The sequence below is a fragment of the Pediculus humanus genome, genomic scaffold (assembly GCF_000006295.1).
Source record: "Pediculus humanus corporis 1103172107436 genomic scaffold, whole genome shotgun sequence".
Lineage (NCBI taxonomy): Eukaryota > Metazoa > Arthropoda > Insecta > Psocodea > Pediculidae > Pediculus > Pediculus humanus.
In genome coordinates, this window is record NW_002987058.1 from 510,343 (window position 1) to 529,167 (window position 18,825).

Consider the following 18,825-nt stretch of genomic DNA (forward strand, 5'->3'; position numbering starts at 1 on the left):
TATTTGTAGTAGCGGTAGGAATGGGATTCGTTATATTATTACATTTATTACTGACTACATTAGTACTATTACTATTTGACAGGTTTTGATTTATGGAATTGCTGACGGGAGCGATTGTTGTAGGATTCGAGACACTATGACTAACTGTAGAATTTTGAACTGTAGATGCATTAGGTGGGACAAAACCGGGAAAAGCTGGAACAAAAGTTTGATAGGTGGGAGGAGGTTGAGGAGGAGGATAATTTGTAGGATAAGTCGGTGCATTCCCAGTTTGATTGTTAAAATTTTGATTGGTGAACGTTTGAGTCGGTATGGGAGTAGTTCCAGGCATTTGAGGCGCTGCTAAATTAGGATTGCCTGTAATTACAACTGAATTTAATTCTCCAATATCGAGTTCCGATTCCTGAAAAAAAATTTTTTATTAATTATGTAAAATAGTTCACGTGTGCGTATGCGAGACAGATATTCCATATTGTATTTTAAAACTTTACTTGAAGAAAACTGAATTTTCCAGCAACGTTTTGAATCACATCGTTTATTTGTCGGTTATTCTGATTGGACGGAGGAGCGTTAGGTGCAGTTGGTGGTTTAAATCCTTGTGCATTAAAAAACCCACTTTCCACCTGCATAAAAGCGAGTATTTGAATAAAGAGTAAAATTAAAATAATTCAATTTAAAAAAAACAATACCTGAGAAACGGGAGTTGGAACAATATTTGTAACATTGGGAGGTAGAATTGGATGTTGATTAGGGGGAATCATTGCTGGTTGTGCTCCAGGCATAATATGATTTCCCGGTATTATATTTTGAACAGGACCAGAATTTTGAATAGACAAATGATTTCCTAAACAAAAAATTTTACATGGTAAGTCAACAAACAGTAAGTAACATAAATTATTCCGATTAAAAATTATAAGGATTTTAACCTTCGGTTGAAGTTTGAGTAGGCACAATAATGTTGCTTATCATTTCTTTAGTATCTGTAAATTCTTCTTCATTTTTAACAGTATTCAAATCCTGAGGTGCAGAGGCTTTTTCATCAGCAGGCTAAAATAAAATTTGGAATTAAAATTGGAAAAATAATTACATTTAAAACTAATAATTAAATAAATTAAAATGTACTCTATCAAAATATCCACTCGTGTGAATTGATATAATTAATTCTTTTAACTTTGTACCAGTTGAACCTGCTAATTTTTTCGGTTTCCCATCGACAATAGTTATGAAATTCTCTGCAGCTTTCTGAAACTGATCCTTAAAACAAGAAATTTTATTTTATTATAAAATTGAAATTTTAATTTATTTTGTTATTGAAATTGAAATTGAAATAATTTCTCTGATAACATAAATGATAAGATAAAAACATAACTAATGATGCAAACTAAACGATTATTGTTAAAAATTAAAATTAAAAAAGAAATTTAGATATTACGCATCATTCGTTTAAGAAAATGTTATAAATACAATTAATGTAATAAAACTTACATTTTCAAAACGTGTACCATCATCTGAAAATCTTTTAGGCAAAATTTCAGTACTAAGATCATCCAAAACTTTAAAATCAGCTTCTGTTAGCTTTACGGCTCCATTTTGTCCTTCTAAGAAATCCTGTCTGACATTTTCCGTTTTTATGCTTTGCAAAACATCCTAAGTATTTTAAAGTAAATTAAATTTTTTAGATTTTATGATATTTTACACGATATAAAAGGAAATATATTTTGCACACTAGACTTTGATATTATTTTTATAAATTCACAAACTTAGACAAACCTGAATTTCCAAGATCTGTTTTATTTTGCTTATTTCTAACAAATACTTGTCTTGCGCATCTTTTTTAGCTTGTTTCTTTTTCTCTTTATCATTTTCATCACTAATAACTTTAAACTGTTTAACATATTCTTTTGAAAGCTCCAATTGATGTACAACTTCGTCATATTTGGCAACAGCTTCAATCTGTCCCTTTGTAAGCGAATCAATACTCTCCTTATATGAGTCTAACTTACTCTATTATACAGAAAAATAAAAAATTAGAAATTTTTTTCTTACATTTATTTGTTTTTTTTTTAAAGTTATACTTATTCCGCAACAAGAATTAATAGTGAAAATTTATAATTTAAAGGGTTTTAATTAACAGTAAGTGACTAAAACATCTATTGATATGCATAATACAGTTTAATTAAGCTTCACTTATATAAGGGCAAGTAATAATTTTTTTGTAAAAACAAATATAATTTAATTAATTCGGAAAGCGTCAAATATAAAAAAAAAAAATTAATAAATTAAATATTAATTTCATGAATGAATAAATGTGAAATAAACCTAAAGTGATTTATTTAAAAGCATTGACGAGTGTGACTAATAAAAAATAGGTTCAAAATATGAACGAATTTTAAAATTTAATAAAATGACATTTCACAAAATAATGGCAAAGCAAGCGATGCGAGTAGTAGCCAGATAGCACATGTTTATCTCAAAAGAACATGGCGGAGTCTTTGTTCCCTTAAATGTCAGGTCACATTAAAAATTCTTATAAATACTATTTTTAAAGTTACGGCAACCTAAAACTTACCTTTCTTTTTTCAAGGTTTCTAATTTTATGTCCTATAATGACAATTGCTTGCTTAAGCGGATCTACAGCCTCCGTGGACGCTGGTTTTTCTGACTTCGAACTCGCAGAAGGCATTTTCTAGACAACAGCTCCTCTATAATAAACTCCTGCGTTGCCAAATTTTTGCAAACATTTGTTGCGAGCTTGTCAAATTTATTATCCAAAATGGACCATTTGTTTTTATGTTCTATATAAGATAGATCATAAACTATTAATTATTTTTAATAAATTATAATTTTAAAATTTAAATAAAAAAATAATATATATATATTTTTTTCATTTTATTTAAAAAGTATAAAAAAACAAAAATTTGATTAATAATTTAAAACAAAATTTTTAATTATTAATAATAATTAAATAGTTTTATTTAATTAAATTTTTTTAAAAAACATTATAATAAAAAATATTTAAAAGTTTACAGGATATTTTAAGAGTTATTACAGTAAAAAAAAAAAGTTAATAACTAATTAACTATATTTTAAATAAAAGAAATAAATTTCAAAATAATTTTGAAATATTCTATAATTTTTTTTTTTCAAATAAAAATCTAAGCAATCTAAAAGTGATGTTTCACTGAAAATAACTTTTAGTAATGAGCTCATTTCTATGAATAATGTTTTCCTTTTTCGATTACAACTTTGATTTTTTACACTTCTATTTTATAAACATTATATTCTGATAGCGTTGAGCAATTACAAATGGAAGCATTACTTTTTAAGGAAAAATAAAAATATAAAAAATCACACAGATATGTTTGAGAGTGTTGTTGCAAAGTAGGAATTAATTCCAAATACTTTTACTCGACTAATTCATCCAACCACCTAAAATTATACAAAAAATTAAAAATATAAGCAATAAATAGGTAGTTTTTTTTTTTTTTTTTTTTTTGTAGATTTATACGATACCTCTTCTGAACCCCATGATAAATAATCCTTTTTAGTGGCTGCTAAGTATTCTTCGACAAGTTCCATAACTACCCTACTAGAATTATCTAGCTCATCAAAATTATTAGCAAACATGTCCTCCTTTTTAAACTGTTCTAAAAATGCATTTCTTTTTCTCAATTTATCATATTGCATTAAAACTCCCTGAAAAAGCTATAAAAAAAAAATAAAAAAAATAAATTTTTTTACTATTCACTTTTTCAATTGATTTTTATACTAAATGAAAACTTAATTTTTTTTTAAATTAATCAAAAACCTTACTGATGAAATATTTGTATGATTTGCAAGCATTAGACCTGATACCCTGTGAGAAGTTTGAATGTATGGGCTTTTTTTGGATAAAGCCACTTGAATACTAGCAGGACCCCATGGAATAAAATTGGCTAATTTTCTCTCTCTTATTCTTTGTAATGATTTATGAACTTGGGTAGGGTCAACTTCTCCCTAAAAAAAAAAAATTATGTTTTCCATTAAATAAGAGCAAAACAAGAGCTTATCGTGTAAAATGAACTACAATATAATTTCAGTTTCGTTACTTACTTGTATGATATTTAAAATTGAAATATAACAATGAGCAGCATTTCTGTCAAATGCAGTAGAAACCATCATATTTTTAGGTTGCAACAGTCTTCTCATTACATCTAGTACAGTTGTTTTTCTCACAGATGCATTTTCTTGATCTGTGGTTAAAGGAGTGTAACCAGTCATTAGAAAGTGCAATCTCGGAGCTGGAATAAGTGGTGCAATAAGTCCTATTAGATCATTGTTCATGTAAGAAGGATACCTGATAAAAAATAAATAATATTTAAATTTTAATTTGGCTAATCTTCAAAAATAATGGTATGTAATAAAGATTAAAAACCTGAAAATTTTTTTTCACATTACCTTAATGTTGCAGTCGAAACGGACATTATTGTAGAAACTAAAGTATTTATTTGGGCAAAACTTGGATTTGATATATGTAATCGATCAGTTGCTATTCTATTTAAAGCTGTATTGTCTAGTACTACTACACAATCAGCACTATGTGTCAATCTTTTTAATGTTAGCAAACTGTTATATGGTTGAACCTCAAATAAATCACAAATATTAAAATTATAAAAAAAATTATTAATTATAAACAAGTGAATTTATATACTTACGACAACATCGCTAATTTCATCCTGATTTGGAAACACACTATAAGTTTGAATAAGTTTTTTAGGGAATCTCTCTGTTAATTGTTCTAAAATGTTAGAACCCATACCTGAACCTGTACCACCAGCAATAGAATGACATAGTACAAACCCCTAAAAATAAATTTTATATATTATTAAGATACTTTCTTTATTCTTTCTTTAAAATGCGATAAGCTTTCTATAACAGTATTAAAGTTGATTTGTTTTGTTTTAAAATCACCTCTATGCTGTCAGATCCTTCTGCTTCCCTTTCAATTATATCAAATATTTCATCTGTTAATTTTTCTCCCTGGGAATATCCAGAAGCCCAATTATTTCCTGCTCCACCTCCATGTTTTGAAACATACACATTTTCCGGATTGTAAAGCTAAAATAAATTTTTATCATTGATAATTTTTTTAAATTGAAATATTTACATTGAAGCAAATTTTTATTACCTTACTATGCTCTGAATTCATAATGCTATTTATAACTCTGGGCTCTAAATCTAATAAAACTGCCCTTGGAATATAATGTTCATCATCGGCTTGATAAAAAAAAACATCTTTTCTATCTACTCCATCAGTTACAAAAGGTTCTAATATTCCTGATGGATTAATACCGTGTTCCGCACATAATCTTTTCCAAAATTCAAAGCCAACTGCAAGCAATAGAATCAATTATACTATTTGTAATTTATAATTTTTTAATCAAAGGTTTTGAAAAGTAACAAAAGTAAATAAAAAAAAATAATAGGATGAATAACGGATAACAGTCAGAATAAAAAAGGTAAAATTACAAAAAAAAAATATTTACTTTGATTTCCACATTGTCCCAATTGTAAAGTTATAATTTCACAAGGCATTATTTTAAGTTATTTTTTTTTTTTTTTGGATAAATAATAGTTGAAGTAATAATAATAATAGTAATAATAATAATAATAAATAATTTTGTAGGTGTTTAATTTGTAGATTGGTAATCAAAAAATTCGCTCCAAAATAACCATAGAGAGTATAAAATTAAATCGAAAATATTTATTTTTAACATATTAATTAAAAAAACTCTAAAGTACTTTTTTTTAAATTTAGATACGTAAAGCAATAACGATAATAATAATAATATCGAATACAAATTTTTAATCTCCGATTAAATAATTAATCAAACAAAATCTAATTTAAAATAAATAATTTAGAATACGAAGGAAAAAAATTATGAAAGGATACATATGATTCCTTTGTCGTCTGCACAGTAGTAATTTTTTACAGTAAAATTTTTATGCTCTTACTTATTCGTTATTAATTTTTTTTTTTTTTTTGAATAACAGTTTTAAAATGGGTAAACATTTTGGTAATTTGCAAAAACTTTACGGAATAAATTATTATGTTCTTTCCCCTTACGAAACTCGTCCGTTTAAAAATTTTTTTCATCCCGGATTAATTAATTGGTTAGCAAGAGCATGGAGTAATTTGAAATATTCTATTCTTCGTAAGTAATTTTTATTTAAATTATTTATTATTAAGTTAATTAAACGAAAAATCGGTAAAATATATATATATATTTAAATTAACGATAATATTTTGAATCAATATAATCGCAATATTTATTTAAAAAAATTTTAATTTCCTTAATTATCTTACTGTGATAGTTATTGTCATTGAAATTCAATTTTTAATATTGTTTCAGCGATTGGAGTGACTTATTTAGCATATGATTTGACAATGCAAGAACATCACAGAGTTAGTAAAAAAAATCCAGATGATTATAAAAATGATGTGTAATGTACATGTTCAATTATTTATAGTTTAAAAATAATTACAGTGTAGTCAGAATGAGTATATTTAAAAAAAATGTTCTTTTCAATTCCATTACTGAAATTTTATTAGCAAAACATTTATGTTACAGTATAAAAAAAGTCGATAAATAAATTTTTCAATATTAGCACTGAAAACCAGATTTTTCTTTATTATACATTTTTTTTTTTTTTAAATTTTCACTTTTACATTTAATTTCAAAATTGTTCAAAAAAAAAAAAAGTTAGTCCTAAAATGAAACCATTTTTAATAGTGAATATTTTAAATAAATTTGTGAAAATTTTATCTTTTGCGTCATGTACCTTTTCAAAAAACAAGTCGAATAAACGTAAAATTTTTGATTAAAACCACAAAAATTTTTTTCGAATTGTTTTATTTTTGTTTAAATATACATATTAAGGAAATTATTAAAGAAAATTTAAATATCTTAAAAAAATATTTATTATAAATTTAGTTAAATAAGGTTTAAGGACATTTTTATTTGATGAAATAATTTAATTCGACTTATTTAATAGCGATTAAAAAATATTATTATATTTAATACAAAACATACATATATGTAATAAAGCTTTATAATTTTTTTTAAAGCTGACTAATTGTTAAATATTAGCATAATAATTACCATTTGATGTAATGAAGCTTTTTTTACACATTCGAAAATGTTTTTTTTTTTCGCATATAAAAATCGAAATGGATTTTTTTAAGTTACTCATTTAAAACTTATTTTTCTATAATTTATTTAGCAGAATATGGATATTCTTTATATTGTGTTCCTTTTAAATTTTCAGATGTCCAAATTTTAAATTTTTCTAAAAAAAAAAAAAAAATGTCATTTGTTGTTGTGGAAAATAATTTTATTATCATAATCATACCGAGTGTGTCATTTTGGAATGTGTTTAACCATTGTCCAGATTCTCCTTTTCTTATAAACATTAATTCATCATCTTCAATTTTCGTCTCTTGTTTTGCCAAATTTCCAAAATCCAAAAAATTAACTAAATCATTGTTTTTCATACTTTTAAAAGACAAATGATTTTTTAATATTTCAACTTGTTCATCTGTTATATTAACATTTAAAAATTTGGCCGTTTTTTTTATCACGCTCGACAAATCCTGAATTTAAAGAAAAAAAAAAAAAATTTTTTTTTTGTAATTGGACTAAAGTTTTAAAAAATTTATTTAATAACAAGGAGAAAAATTTTTTAAAAAAAAACTCAACTCTTTTCATATCTTCGTAACTGTTACAAAGAACGTGAGATTTGTCTTTCATGTTCCAAAAGCCTAAAAGATGATTCCAAAATGGCGAATAAACATCTGTTGAAAAAAAAAAAAAAATAAATAATTACATGTGAAATGGACCTTGTGATATTCTTTCGCCATTAAAAAAAAAAATATTTTCAACATACGCCTATCGGCCAAAAATGCTTTTGTAAAATTTTCAAGAGTACCACGGTAGCCATTCCATAAACGATAATGATGATAATAAGAAATGACAACATCTCTAGGGTCTCTACTCACGTAAATTACCTAATGAAAAAAAAAAAAAAAAATTCAAATTTAAACTTGTTTAAAAAAGTTATTGATTATTATTATTATTATTTTTCTATAAATTAATTTTCCAACTCTTACTTTAGGTTTGACCGTCCATATTCCTTTAGGAAGTAATTCGACAGGTAGATGACTTTTAATGCACCTGGGCCTTTTAAGATTGGCTGATATTTCTATTGTTTTAGGTGTGCCATTTTCTTTTCCATCACTTCTATCAACAATCGCTTCTAGTCTTTTTTTTTTTTTTTTTTTGAAAATTAATTTTTTATTTATTACAAATAAACACGTGAGTTATTTAAATAAAAGTTATGTAATAAAAAATGTACTCACTCGAGAAACGGACACCTTTCTCTTAGGTGAACTGTTTTGGCGGTTTTGTAATCTAAATTATTTACTAATAACCATATCATTTCTTGCGACCATGTTGTACCTAATAACGGGAAAATTTTTTTTTTCAAATTTTACCTCAAATTCATTATTTACATATTTATCCCTTCGTTTTATATTAAATTACCTGATTTTGGATACGTAATTATCCAAACATCATCTGGAAAAACTTGAAAATTATAAATTTTTTCAAAACTTTCCTTGAATTTATTCGGGAGAACGCATTTTGATGGATGTACTTCAATTTCCGGATTCGAATACCTGTTTGGATCCGAATTATTTTTTACATCTTGGGTAAAAACATCGTTTATAGGTACGAATGTGAATTTTATTATTTTTTCCATGGTACCTAAATAATCGCAATACGAATATAAATATTTGAGGCCAAGGCTAATTAATGGACATCGATCGAATTCTATTGAGAATCGTTAAATATAATGGCGAGTTGTCAAATTTTAATTTTAATTTTTTTTTTTTTTTAAATTTCCTTATAAAAGCTATCTTCTAACTAACTAAAAACAATTTTCAACATTTTTTTGTCTTCAGGAAATAATTAATTAATTATTAAATTGAGGTGAACTGATATTCGCAAAATAAAATAAAAAAAAAAATAAATATTAATTAACTCGTTGTCCCTCACCTAAAAATTAATTTATTAAATTCAAATTTATTGATTTTCATTCAAATTTAATTGATGATTTTTTAATAAATTTTTTTAAGGAAAAAACAAAAGAAAAAAAAATTTAATAAAATATGGCGGTCTAAACTTTTCCAAATCGACGAAAAAAAAAAAATTTATTTCTTACAGTACCATAAATTATAAAAAATTATTTTAATTAAACTGTATTATTATTGTTTTGTGGTACATTTTTTTTTTTTTTTTTTAAACAATTTATTTAAAGGTTAAATGAATCAAATGGTTTTTATATGAACAATTGAAATAATAAAAACGTTTTACGTAATTTAAATAACGTTTATGTAATTACATAACATAATAAACATGTCTCGAAGTGATATTATTATTTACAAATTTAGTGATAAGTTTAAATAATCTAATGATTATTTGAAACCTTTTAATTTCTTTATCTCTCTCTCTCTCACTCTCAAATAACATATTTATTATATTTCTTTTTCTACAAATAAAAAAAAAAAAATTTTTTCAACGTATTTCTTAATAAAATTACTTAAAGTAATTAATTATTTTATATTGTTATGTACGTATAAACTTTATTATGGAATGAAAGGACGTGACTTCAACAGGTCAAAAACAGGAAAAAATATTTTTACAATCTAAAATTAAAGACGTATTGTAATAAAACTAACTTTTACAGCATTATTGAAACTTTATGTGAGTAATAAATAATCTATAAATAATCTATAAGTAATCTGAAGAGTTTAAAAATTTGCGAAAACAAAGAGGTAAGTTATTATTATCATTTCAAAAATTTTTGACTATGGCTGATACCCTTAAATATGCCCTAATCAAACATTTCCTAAATTTCTGTCTATTAAAATCTTCCTTATAGAGTCTTTTTTCATGAGGCCACCATTACACAATTCTTTTTTTGCATCCCAAATTTATCCATCTCAAAGTTTAAACTTGTAAAAAAGTTTTCTTTAATGTTCAAATCCTAAAAATGTCTTTTTATTTGTAAATTATCAAGTTCAGTGTATAAAAGAACTACATCAGCTACTTTTTACCTTTTTTTTAAACCATATTCTTCAGAAAAAATGAAAAGATTTAATTTAGAGACTAAAACTATTCATGTTTTTCTTCTATTCTATTGAAAATAACTCATCCAAGTTTGTTTTTTAAACAAATTTAAGCAAAAGCCAACTGATCATCTGTAAAACTAAAATTTTTTAGGTCAAAAACATACATTTATGTCATGTGTGTGTTATGTCATTTAATATTTATGTCATTCAACCTTGCAAACCATCAAAATTTATTATCTCTTGTATTCTATTAGTTTACTAAAACTTACTATTGATATTCTTTATATTTAAAAAAAAATTTTTCCTTCTAATAGATATCTTAATCTACAAAATACTTTAAAATAATCAAAATTTTTCAAAACTCTGATTATATTTAATGGCAATCTGAGTTTGATATAAGTTTTGCCAGAAACCCTTTCATACAAATAATTATTTTAAATTATTACATACCAAAAAAGAAATCTCTCTCTCTCTCCTATGTAGACTTCTCTTTATAAATATTTTCAAATAATTTCCTACATTGACGCCATTTGTATTCTTTTAAAAAAAAAAATTTTAATCAAACTATCTTTTATCATAGTAACCGACTTTTTTTCACCTTTTTTTTTCATACCCGTTCTCTAATATAATTCCTCTTTGAATGAAATTTGTATTTGTAATGTATATGTAATGTAAAATAACAGAAATTTCAAATTTTACATTTTAAAACTTCAAATTATGCTAAACCGAAAAAAGCTGACAGGTAATACTGTAAGTGAAATGAATGGAAAAAAAAACTTTTTGAATTAGGATAAATCGATAAAACGAGGGTTTAAAACTTACTGTCAACTAAAATTTTCTTGTTTAATATTAAAAGTTAAATTTAAGTAGATAAATTTGAATAGTTAAATTTTAAAACAGATATTAACTTCTGCTTTCTTTCGATTCGTGATAATTACTCACCGCTTTCTTGACGAACTTTTTTTTTTTTTTTTTTTTTTTTTCAATTCACCGATTTTTCCAACTGAATTACTACTGAACAGTTAAAATCATAAACGAATTTAAAATTTAATAGCACACTCCTACCGGATTTTTTAAGAACTACTTTTCACTGTGACGAAAAGAACGCGCCAAACGTTTTTTTTTTTTTTTTTTTTTTTTTCATAAAAAAAAAAAGTTGTAAAAAAGGTATTTTTATTTTAAGGGTTAAAGTTTAAGTTTTTAATTTGGGATTAAAATAAGGTAAATATTTCTTTGAGGCCTTTGGAAATTCACGGAAAGTATCGATTATTATATTACCCTTAAAAATTATCAGGGAAAAGGTTTCATTTTGGCAACAATTAAAATTCACTTAAAAACTAACCTCCATTTTGGATTTGACAAAATTTTTCAATTTTTGCTATGAATTTCTTTAGAACAGTTACAAGTAATTATGAGTAATGTAAAAATAGTTAATTTTTTTAGTATCTTTTAAATTAAAGTAATTTGAGGTGGTTGAAATACAAACCCTAAGACCTTAAAATGACATTTAAGTTAAAAATGTTTCTCATATCTGAGAATACTTTCTGTTTGGAATGTTCTAGAAAAGCAGAACAAATTTTAAAGATGTAGTCTCATATAATGATTTAATGTTATCTGGAACAAAACCTTTTTTGTTAAAATTATACAGTTTTCTTTGTTTTATTTTAAATTTTGCATATTTTACTCATTGTACTTCTTTATTTAAGTATTCATTATCCCCTACATCTGTGTTATTTGATGAATCCTGAATTATTTTATAACAAAATTAACACTATCAAATACATTTTCATTGAGAGTTTGAAAAAGGAAATAAAATTTAGGTAGTCAGGTGTTTAATGAACCAGTTTTGTAATAAAAATAAAATTACATATTCATTTTTTTACTTATTAATAAGGAAATATAATTTTAATTTTAATCTCTTAGTTTTTTTTTTTTTTTTAAATTAATATTTTTTGAAAAGTTCAAGGTGTAGTATATTCTTACTTATTATATAAATGTTTTCCTATAATTATATAAATGTATTCCTATATAATATTTGATAATGCATTAAAAATACTTTTAATAACTAATAAAAGGAAAATAAAATTTAAGGTAATCAAAAGTTAATTTTATATTGAAACTTAATAACACTTTAAAAAACTTTGTATTTAGTTAATGTAATGTTTGTCTTTAAATTTTAATGATACTGTTTTATTGTTATGATATGATGCATTTTTTGTTTTTCAGTATAAAATTCTAAAACCACAAAACACTACATTTTACTGTTATTGTGATTTAAAATGATAATAAATTCATGGTTTTTATTCAAGTTTGCCATGGCAATTGAAGGGCAATTCATTAGAAGTAATGTTTAATTCATTTTATTTGACTAATGGTTGCCTTTTTTCAATTCTCACTTGAAATCCTTCTTTTCTTTTTAATATAATGTCAGCTGTAAGGCAATAATCTTTTTCAGGAATGTCAGAATATATACGGTATGCTCTTATAACATTTGAAAGAAGAATTTTTAGTTTTAACATGGCATATTTTCTTCCTGTAAATTATTTAGAAATTTTTGGTAATTTTTACTTGAGAATATTAATTTAGGTTACAAACACAAAATTTTACCCACCGACACAGCTTCTTGGTCCAGCACTGAAAGGTATAAAAGAATAATAATGTCTATTTTGTATATTTTCTGGCAAAAAATTATCTGGATCAAAAACTTCAGCATTAGGTCCATAAACTTCAACAGCTCTATGAAGTTTTAATGTGCCAATAACAACAATTGCTCCAGCTGGAATTGTGAAATCTCCAGATGCTGAAATATTTATTTTATTTAACATATCAAGTTTTAAATTTTTTCATGGTATATTTCTTACTTATAAGTTTGTCTGTGTGTGTGTGTATTTACCTAATTTAATATCTTCGAAAACTTGTCTTGCTATCGTAGGCACGGGAGGATAAAGTCTCAATGTTTCCATAATGACTCTTTCTAAATATTTCATATTTACAGTATCGGTAAATGTAACGGGCCTATTCGAATCCCCAAATATTTCATATTGTTCTTTGTAAACTTTTTCCTAAAAAAAAAAAAAATTCAAATATTTAAATTTTAAAAATTTTAAATCGTTATTTATAAGGCTTGAAAAATTTTTTTTATACCTGAATATCTGGATAAAGTCCTAAAATACTCAGAAAAAAACTTGATGCTGCTGCTGTAGTGTCATGACCCTTAAAAATTATTATTTAATTAGATTTTATATCTGAAATTTGGTTTTCAAAAACATTTTTTCCACAACAATTTTTTTTTTTTTTTACCTCGAACATAATCGTGTCAACTTCTTCTTTGATTTCTTCATCTGTAAGTTTCGATTCTCTTTGCAATTGAAGCATGAGATCTAAAAAAGCTTTTCTTTTTTTCTCTCCTTAAAAATCAATTGAAATTTTTTATTTACCATATTTTTTTGGAAATTTAAAAAAAAAAATTATTAGGTACATACCCACATCACCGTCATCATCTAAATCATCTTTTAAAAATGGAGTTTTTGATTCTTTTTCAAGGGTTGATTTAATTGCTTCTTCTTCATCATTCATTTTAAATATGTCTGACGATAAAATTGATTTGTTTTGAGCGAATGCTAATTTTTTCTCCTTAATCACCTATTTAAAAAATATCGTTCGAGTAAAAAAAAGAAAATTAAAAAATTAAAAAACGATTAAATAATAGATTTTTAATTGAATCATGTAATTACACGACTTGTGAGAGAATGAATCGTGTTTAAAAATTTTTTTTGTTTAACTCCGTTTGACGTGTGTTGAAATAACCATTCAAATCTTAACCAAATTTTGTACATTCTTTGATGTATAATATCGCACATTCTACAACAAATTATTTTTCATAAATAATTGTATAATTCATTTATTTTACTGTAAAATAGTAGTACATTACTTACTTCATAACAGCCATTGCATAATCATAACCAGCATTGTCTTGATGTGATTTGTTTATACCCATGGCAGTTTCTAAAAATTATATTTTTGTTACTAAACTTAAACTTTAAATAATTTTAAAATGTTTATAATTTACATTACTCACCGATTAATATGTCAACCGTTACGGTACTCATGTAATCGTGAACATCAAAAGTTTTACCTATTTCTTTTTCCATTTTATTTATAATCGTTTTACTGTTTTTATTAAAAAGACCAATAAATGATTTTAGAACGTTGTGATGAAATGTTGGTGCTATTAATTTTCTATGTGATCTCCATTTATCACCTAAAAAAATTAACAATTTTAATTGTTATGTATTGTAAATCAATAAATTTTTTTTAAAAACGAATACCTGTACTAATTAAAAGTCCATCACCAAGCCATGGTTTAAAAAATTTATATTCTGGTGATTTATCAATGTATGTGTGACTACTTAAAATAATTTCAATATCTCGAGGATCGCTTAAAAATATATATAATTTACCACCGAGGACACCTTTGACAACAGAACCATAAGCTTCACCCAATTCGAAAGCAAATTTAACAAGACCTGTTTATAAAAAAAAAAGTATAAAAGTATTGAAATTTTTCTTTGCAAGTGATGAGTACGTACCTTCAGGTTGTATCAAACCAAAATGAACAACACCGATATAAGGAAGTCCAGGTGGTCCAGGTATAGATTTGCTTATTTTAAATTGTCTCGAAAGGGATTGAATTTTTTCAGCTATGTATAAAAGCACAACGATTCCGGCTAAAAAATAAAATATGCTGGTAGCTGATAAAAAATCTATTTGTGACACCGTATCGTCCATTTTGAAAATTTGTATGTTTTAAATCATAAATCGATCCTATAAAAAAATAATAATAATAATAATTTATTTATTTATTTTTCTTTTCTGTTTCAGAATACATGATTATAAGAAAAAATGAGAAGATGACTTACTTATAAACCTAAAAATTTTCTCCCGGTAAGTTTGATTATATAATTATTACAGTAGTTTTTTTTTTTTTTTTTAATTTTAACTGATTAACCCCAAGTAATCAACTACATGAAAAATCAAAAATAAAAAAAAAATTTTCTATTAATTTCCCACGAAAAACAAAAAAAAAAAAAAAAAAAAGAAAAAAAAACATTTTTTTTTTTTGACGATTAAGACCGTATTCAGTATAATATTTATTATTATTATTATTATTATGTTTCAAATAGCTAATTATTTTTCATATTACATTTTAGTATCGGGTTAATAATGATGGGTCAGTTTTATTTATTTTTAATTCAGTAAAATTATAACTTATATAAAATGTTTGAGAAAAGTTTTTTAAAAAAAAAATTTTAATAAAAAAAAAAAAAATTGTTATAATTATTAAAAGTTACTACAAAAGCTATATATAATTCGACATAAATTATTAATTAGTCTTAAATTTAAATTTTTTTTAAAAAATGTAATAATAAATAATTATTTTATTAATAGAAAAAAAAAAAAATAACCTTGTTTCGTCCCTGTCGTATTGTTTTTGTAAATTTAAACAAAAAAATGACGGGGACATATTGTTATTATTAATTTTAAGAGTATTCATAAAAGGTGAAAAAGTTTAAAAAAATTTCCATTTTTTTTTTTTTTTTTTTTTTTTTTTGTACTTTAAAAACATAATTTTTCATTTTTTTTTTTTTTTTTGATTTAACCGACCTTAATTTAAAAAGTAAAAAAGTTTTTTTTTTTTTTTTTTTTTTTATTAAATTTCTATCGTTGACATATACTCTCATGGGTAATTTTTTTCTTTATTCATTTTTTCATATAATAATTATTATTATTATTAATTATGCAAATTATTAGTTAGTCCCTTAAAGATTTTTAATTTTTAAAAAAAAAAAAAAAAAAAAAAACGATATTTCATATCGAAATGTGTTGTTACAAATTTCGTATTTATTTTTATTAATAATTTTTTGTTTTACTACCAGGGATTTACAAAAAAATTTTTTTTTTTTTTTTACAATTTTCCTTTACTATTATTTAAATACAAAATTTTCCGATTTAACTACTACGACTGACAACAAAAAAAAAAACTTGACTAAACAAATCGGCCATGAATTTGTTTGTAAAAAAAAAAAAAGAAAAAATTCATTTTTCGTTTTGTTCGTTTGTTTGTTTGTTTATTAAACTCTATCTCCTTCAAATTTTTGATGTACAGAAGGGTGTGATTTTTTTTTCAATGGTTTTAATTCGGACGGCCTTTTGTTATCTTTTTCATAAACGTTTCCAGTAACGAAATTAAATCGGTTTTTACCTGCAAACAAACAAACAAACAAACAAACAAAATTTAATTTAACGGAAATTTTAAGTTTACATTCAGATTATACGGAATACCAACCATTCATTCTTATTATTCTTTCTAAGTATTTACATTGCGTTCCTCCTGTCGAAACAACTTCTGTTGTCGTTTTATATATTCCAGAAGGTGGTACGTTACCACTGTCGGAATTTTTCGATGAAATCCAAGACCGAAGTTCTTCGACATCTAAAAAACAAAATGAGTAAGAATTTCATTTTAAATTAACAAATCATAATTATTTTAATTATTTATTATTATTAATAATAATAATAATAATAAAAGGAAAACTTTATTAAATTAATTTATGAATGAATGAATGAATAACATGATGTATGTGTAGTTATGAATATCTAATGTTTATTCAGTATGTTGAAAATTTTAAACTTTATGTTTATAAGTATGCCGCTTCATATTGTCACGTAATGACCTTAAAGAATTTATTTATCAATCGATCAATGTATCGATTTTGCATTGAGTAAAACCCGTTGCCTTGTTTAAATTCCATTTAAAAAACTGCTTTGAAAAAAAAAAAATAATAATAATAAAAATAATAATTTGTTCGTTAAAAATATCAAAAAATTTTTAAATCATTAAATTAAAACGATTTAAATTAAATTATAAATAAAAAAAAAAAAATTAAAATGAAAAAGTCATTGGATTTTCTTTAAATGGCATAAAGTGCTTTTATAGAGAGACATGTCTGAAAATGGCACCACAATTTAATCATTTGTTTGTTTTTGTTTTCAGGCACAGAGTACGATAATAGGCATTTTAAAATTAAGAATAAGGTATAATTGATTGAAAGAAAAGCTGTTGTAATGATTTTCATTGAACATGGGAAAATTTTAATATTGAAAAAGGTTAGTGTCTTTATTTATTTTTAGTAGTAGATCAGCATCGCAATGGGAAAAATAGTAATAATAATAATAATAATAATGGCAGCGATGATTAATCGTTTGAATTGACTCACCTGCGTCAAAATAATTTCTCAACTTTTTCCAATGTTTAGCATGTTGTATTGAATAAATGGCCGCGACTAAGAAAAATATTATGCACGAAGATACGGCAATACCCAATATAACAGTTTGCCAATCGAGTATGAATTTTTCCGTCGTTGAAAAATCTTCGGAAAATTTTATATCGTCTATTAATTTTTCTATTTTAACATTATCTTCGATTTTGGTGAAACCAAAATTTTTTATCAATATTCCATTTTCGTCAAATTTCAAATGATTCGGATCGTACAAATCGTTTTCTTTACCATTTTCTTTTAACACGTCCGGTACTTTATCGTCGTTTACATGTATTTTACCATCGGGAAAATGCGGTCTTAAAAGTTTTTGCCATGTTTTTAGCATCATGAGAGGATCGTCTTCTAAACGATTATGATTTTTTCCATTTGACGATTTGATTTCATCCGTAAATTTTTGATCAGAATTTCCATGTTTTATTAAAAGTCTCATGGCGTTTTTATCACCATCTTCAAAAGCTTTTAATTTATAACGATCTCCTATGAAAATATCACCGCTTTCAATTTCTTCGCTGTTTTCATCCGAGTCTTTTTTATGTTTTCGCTTTTGTTTTTCTTTCATGTGTAATTCGTGTTGTCGAATTTGATCGAAATTTTCCTTGAAAGTGTCCAACATTTCTTTTTGATTGTTGCCATGTTTTCCTTTTTTCGAATGAGAACCATGATTTTTTAACCATGTCCAATCAATGTTTAATTCTGATAAAGGTCCGCAAACTGTATCGGCATACCTCTGAAAAAAATTTTAACCATAATTATAAAGTTATTTTCATTTAAAAAAAAAAAAAATAATCCAAATATAACATTAGGTTTTGACATTTTTACCTGAGTGTAATAAATTCATTGACATTTGTTATAAAAATAGCTACCCTCCCCCCCCCCAAAAAAAAAAAAATTGACGACACATCAATTATTGGTTTAAATTGATGGTTTCACGTGTCAATGAAAAAAGAAAACAAAAATTTTTTTGTTTTTTTTTTCAAAACCATTATTTAGTCGTTAAAACTTAATTTAATGTGATCAGATCAGGGGTGCCAATTATAAAAGCATACATACCTCACAGGGTCGGATAACTATGTCGGGATTTGTACATCTTGAACAGTTTTCACACCTTTCCAAAACGGAAGACCAAAATTGATTATTTTCACAAATTTCACCATTTGCAAATGTCACCAGACAATAAAATATTATTATTGGTAAAAGCATTCCCTGTTGTGAAAAGAAAAAGAAGAAAAAATTTTCACTTTCATTAACTTCCGGTACAAAGTTTTTTTTTTTTTTCTCGCGTTTGTAAATATTATTTACTTTTTGGTTACATAA

At 24.5% G+C, this 18,825-nt stretch overlaps 5 protein-coding genes across 5 annotated transcripts in view; all 5 read right to left on the minus strand.

Annotated features, from left to right (window-relative positions):
- Phum_PHUM087710 (GPI-anchored protein p137, putative) overlaps positions 1–2,683 on the minus strand; it is a gene marked incomplete at both ends in the record, with an annotated part of 3,809 nt that extends 1,126 nt beyond the window's left edge. Inside the window, 8 exons of the mRNA XM_002423791.1 lie at positions 56–403; positions 492–623; positions 690–844; positions 927–1,047; positions 1,123–1,254; positions 1,486–1,647; positions 1,771–2,004; positions 2,570–2,683. Of these exons, the coding sequence (XP_002423836.1) occupies positions 56–403; positions 492–623; positions 690–844; positions 927–1,047; positions 1,123–1,254; positions 1,486–1,647; positions 1,771–2,004; positions 2,570–2,683 (1,398 nt within the window). The remainder of the gene's footprint in view (positions 1–55; positions 404–491; positions 624–689; positions 845–926; positions 1,048–1,122; positions 1,255–1,485; positions 1,648–1,770; positions 2,005–2,569) is intronic.
- Positions 2,684–3,254: 571 nt separating this feature from the next.
- Positions 3,255–5,574, minus strand: Phum_PHUM087820 (tubulin gamma-1 chain, putative; the record flags this gene model as incomplete). The annotated part of the gene is made up of 10 exons (XM_002423792.1): positions 3,255–3,318; positions 3,409–3,429; positions 3,509–3,705; positions 3,814–3,996; positions 4,093–4,336; positions 4,438–4,622; positions 4,695–4,841; positions 4,951–5,097; positions 5,168–5,370; positions 5,526–5,574. The coding sequence occupies 10 exons, from the start codon at positions 5,572–5,574 to the stop codon at positions 3,255–3,257; spliced, it is 1,440 nt and encodes a 479-aa protein (XP_002423837.1).
- Positions 5,575–7,255: 1,681 nt separating this feature from the next.
- Positions 7,256–8,799, minus strand: Phum_PHUM087830 (uncharacterized protein; the record flags this gene model as incomplete). The annotated part of the gene is made up of 7 exons (XM_002423793.1): positions 7,256–7,329; positions 7,393–7,633; positions 7,740–7,834; positions 7,927–8,047; positions 8,150–8,279; positions 8,399–8,498; positions 8,583–8,799. The coding sequence occupies 7 exons, from the start codon at positions 8,797–8,799 to the stop codon at positions 7,256–7,258; spliced, it is 978 nt and encodes a 325-aa protein (XP_002423838.1).
- A 3,732-nt stretch (positions 8,800–12,531) lies between these two features.
- Positions 12,532–14,959, minus strand: Phum_PHUM087840 (cytochrome P450, putative; the record flags this gene model as incomplete). Its single annotated transcript, XM_002423794.1, has 10 exons — positions 12,532–12,704; positions 13,065–13,233; positions 13,316–13,384; positions 13,472–13,578; positions 13,654–13,813; positions 13,906–14,032; positions 14,107–14,176; positions 14,250–14,432; positions 14,500–14,697; positions 14,761–14,959. The coding sequence occupies 10 exons, from the start codon at positions 14,957–14,959 to the stop codon at positions 12,532–12,534; spliced, it is 1,455 nt and encodes a 484-aa protein (XP_002423839.1).
- Positions 14,960–16,500: 1,541 nt separating this feature from the next.
- Phum_PHUM087850 (uncharacterized protein) lies at positions 16,501–18,711 on the minus strand (the record flags this gene model as incomplete). The annotated part of the gene is made up of 3 exons (XM_002423795.1): positions 16,501–16,664; positions 17,449–18,238; positions 18,562–18,711. The coding sequence occupies 3 exons, from the start codon at positions 18,709–18,711 to the stop codon at positions 16,501–16,503; spliced, it is 1,104 nt and encodes a 367-aa protein (XP_002423840.1).
- Between the last annotated feature and the right edge of the window lie 114 nt (positions 18,712–18,825).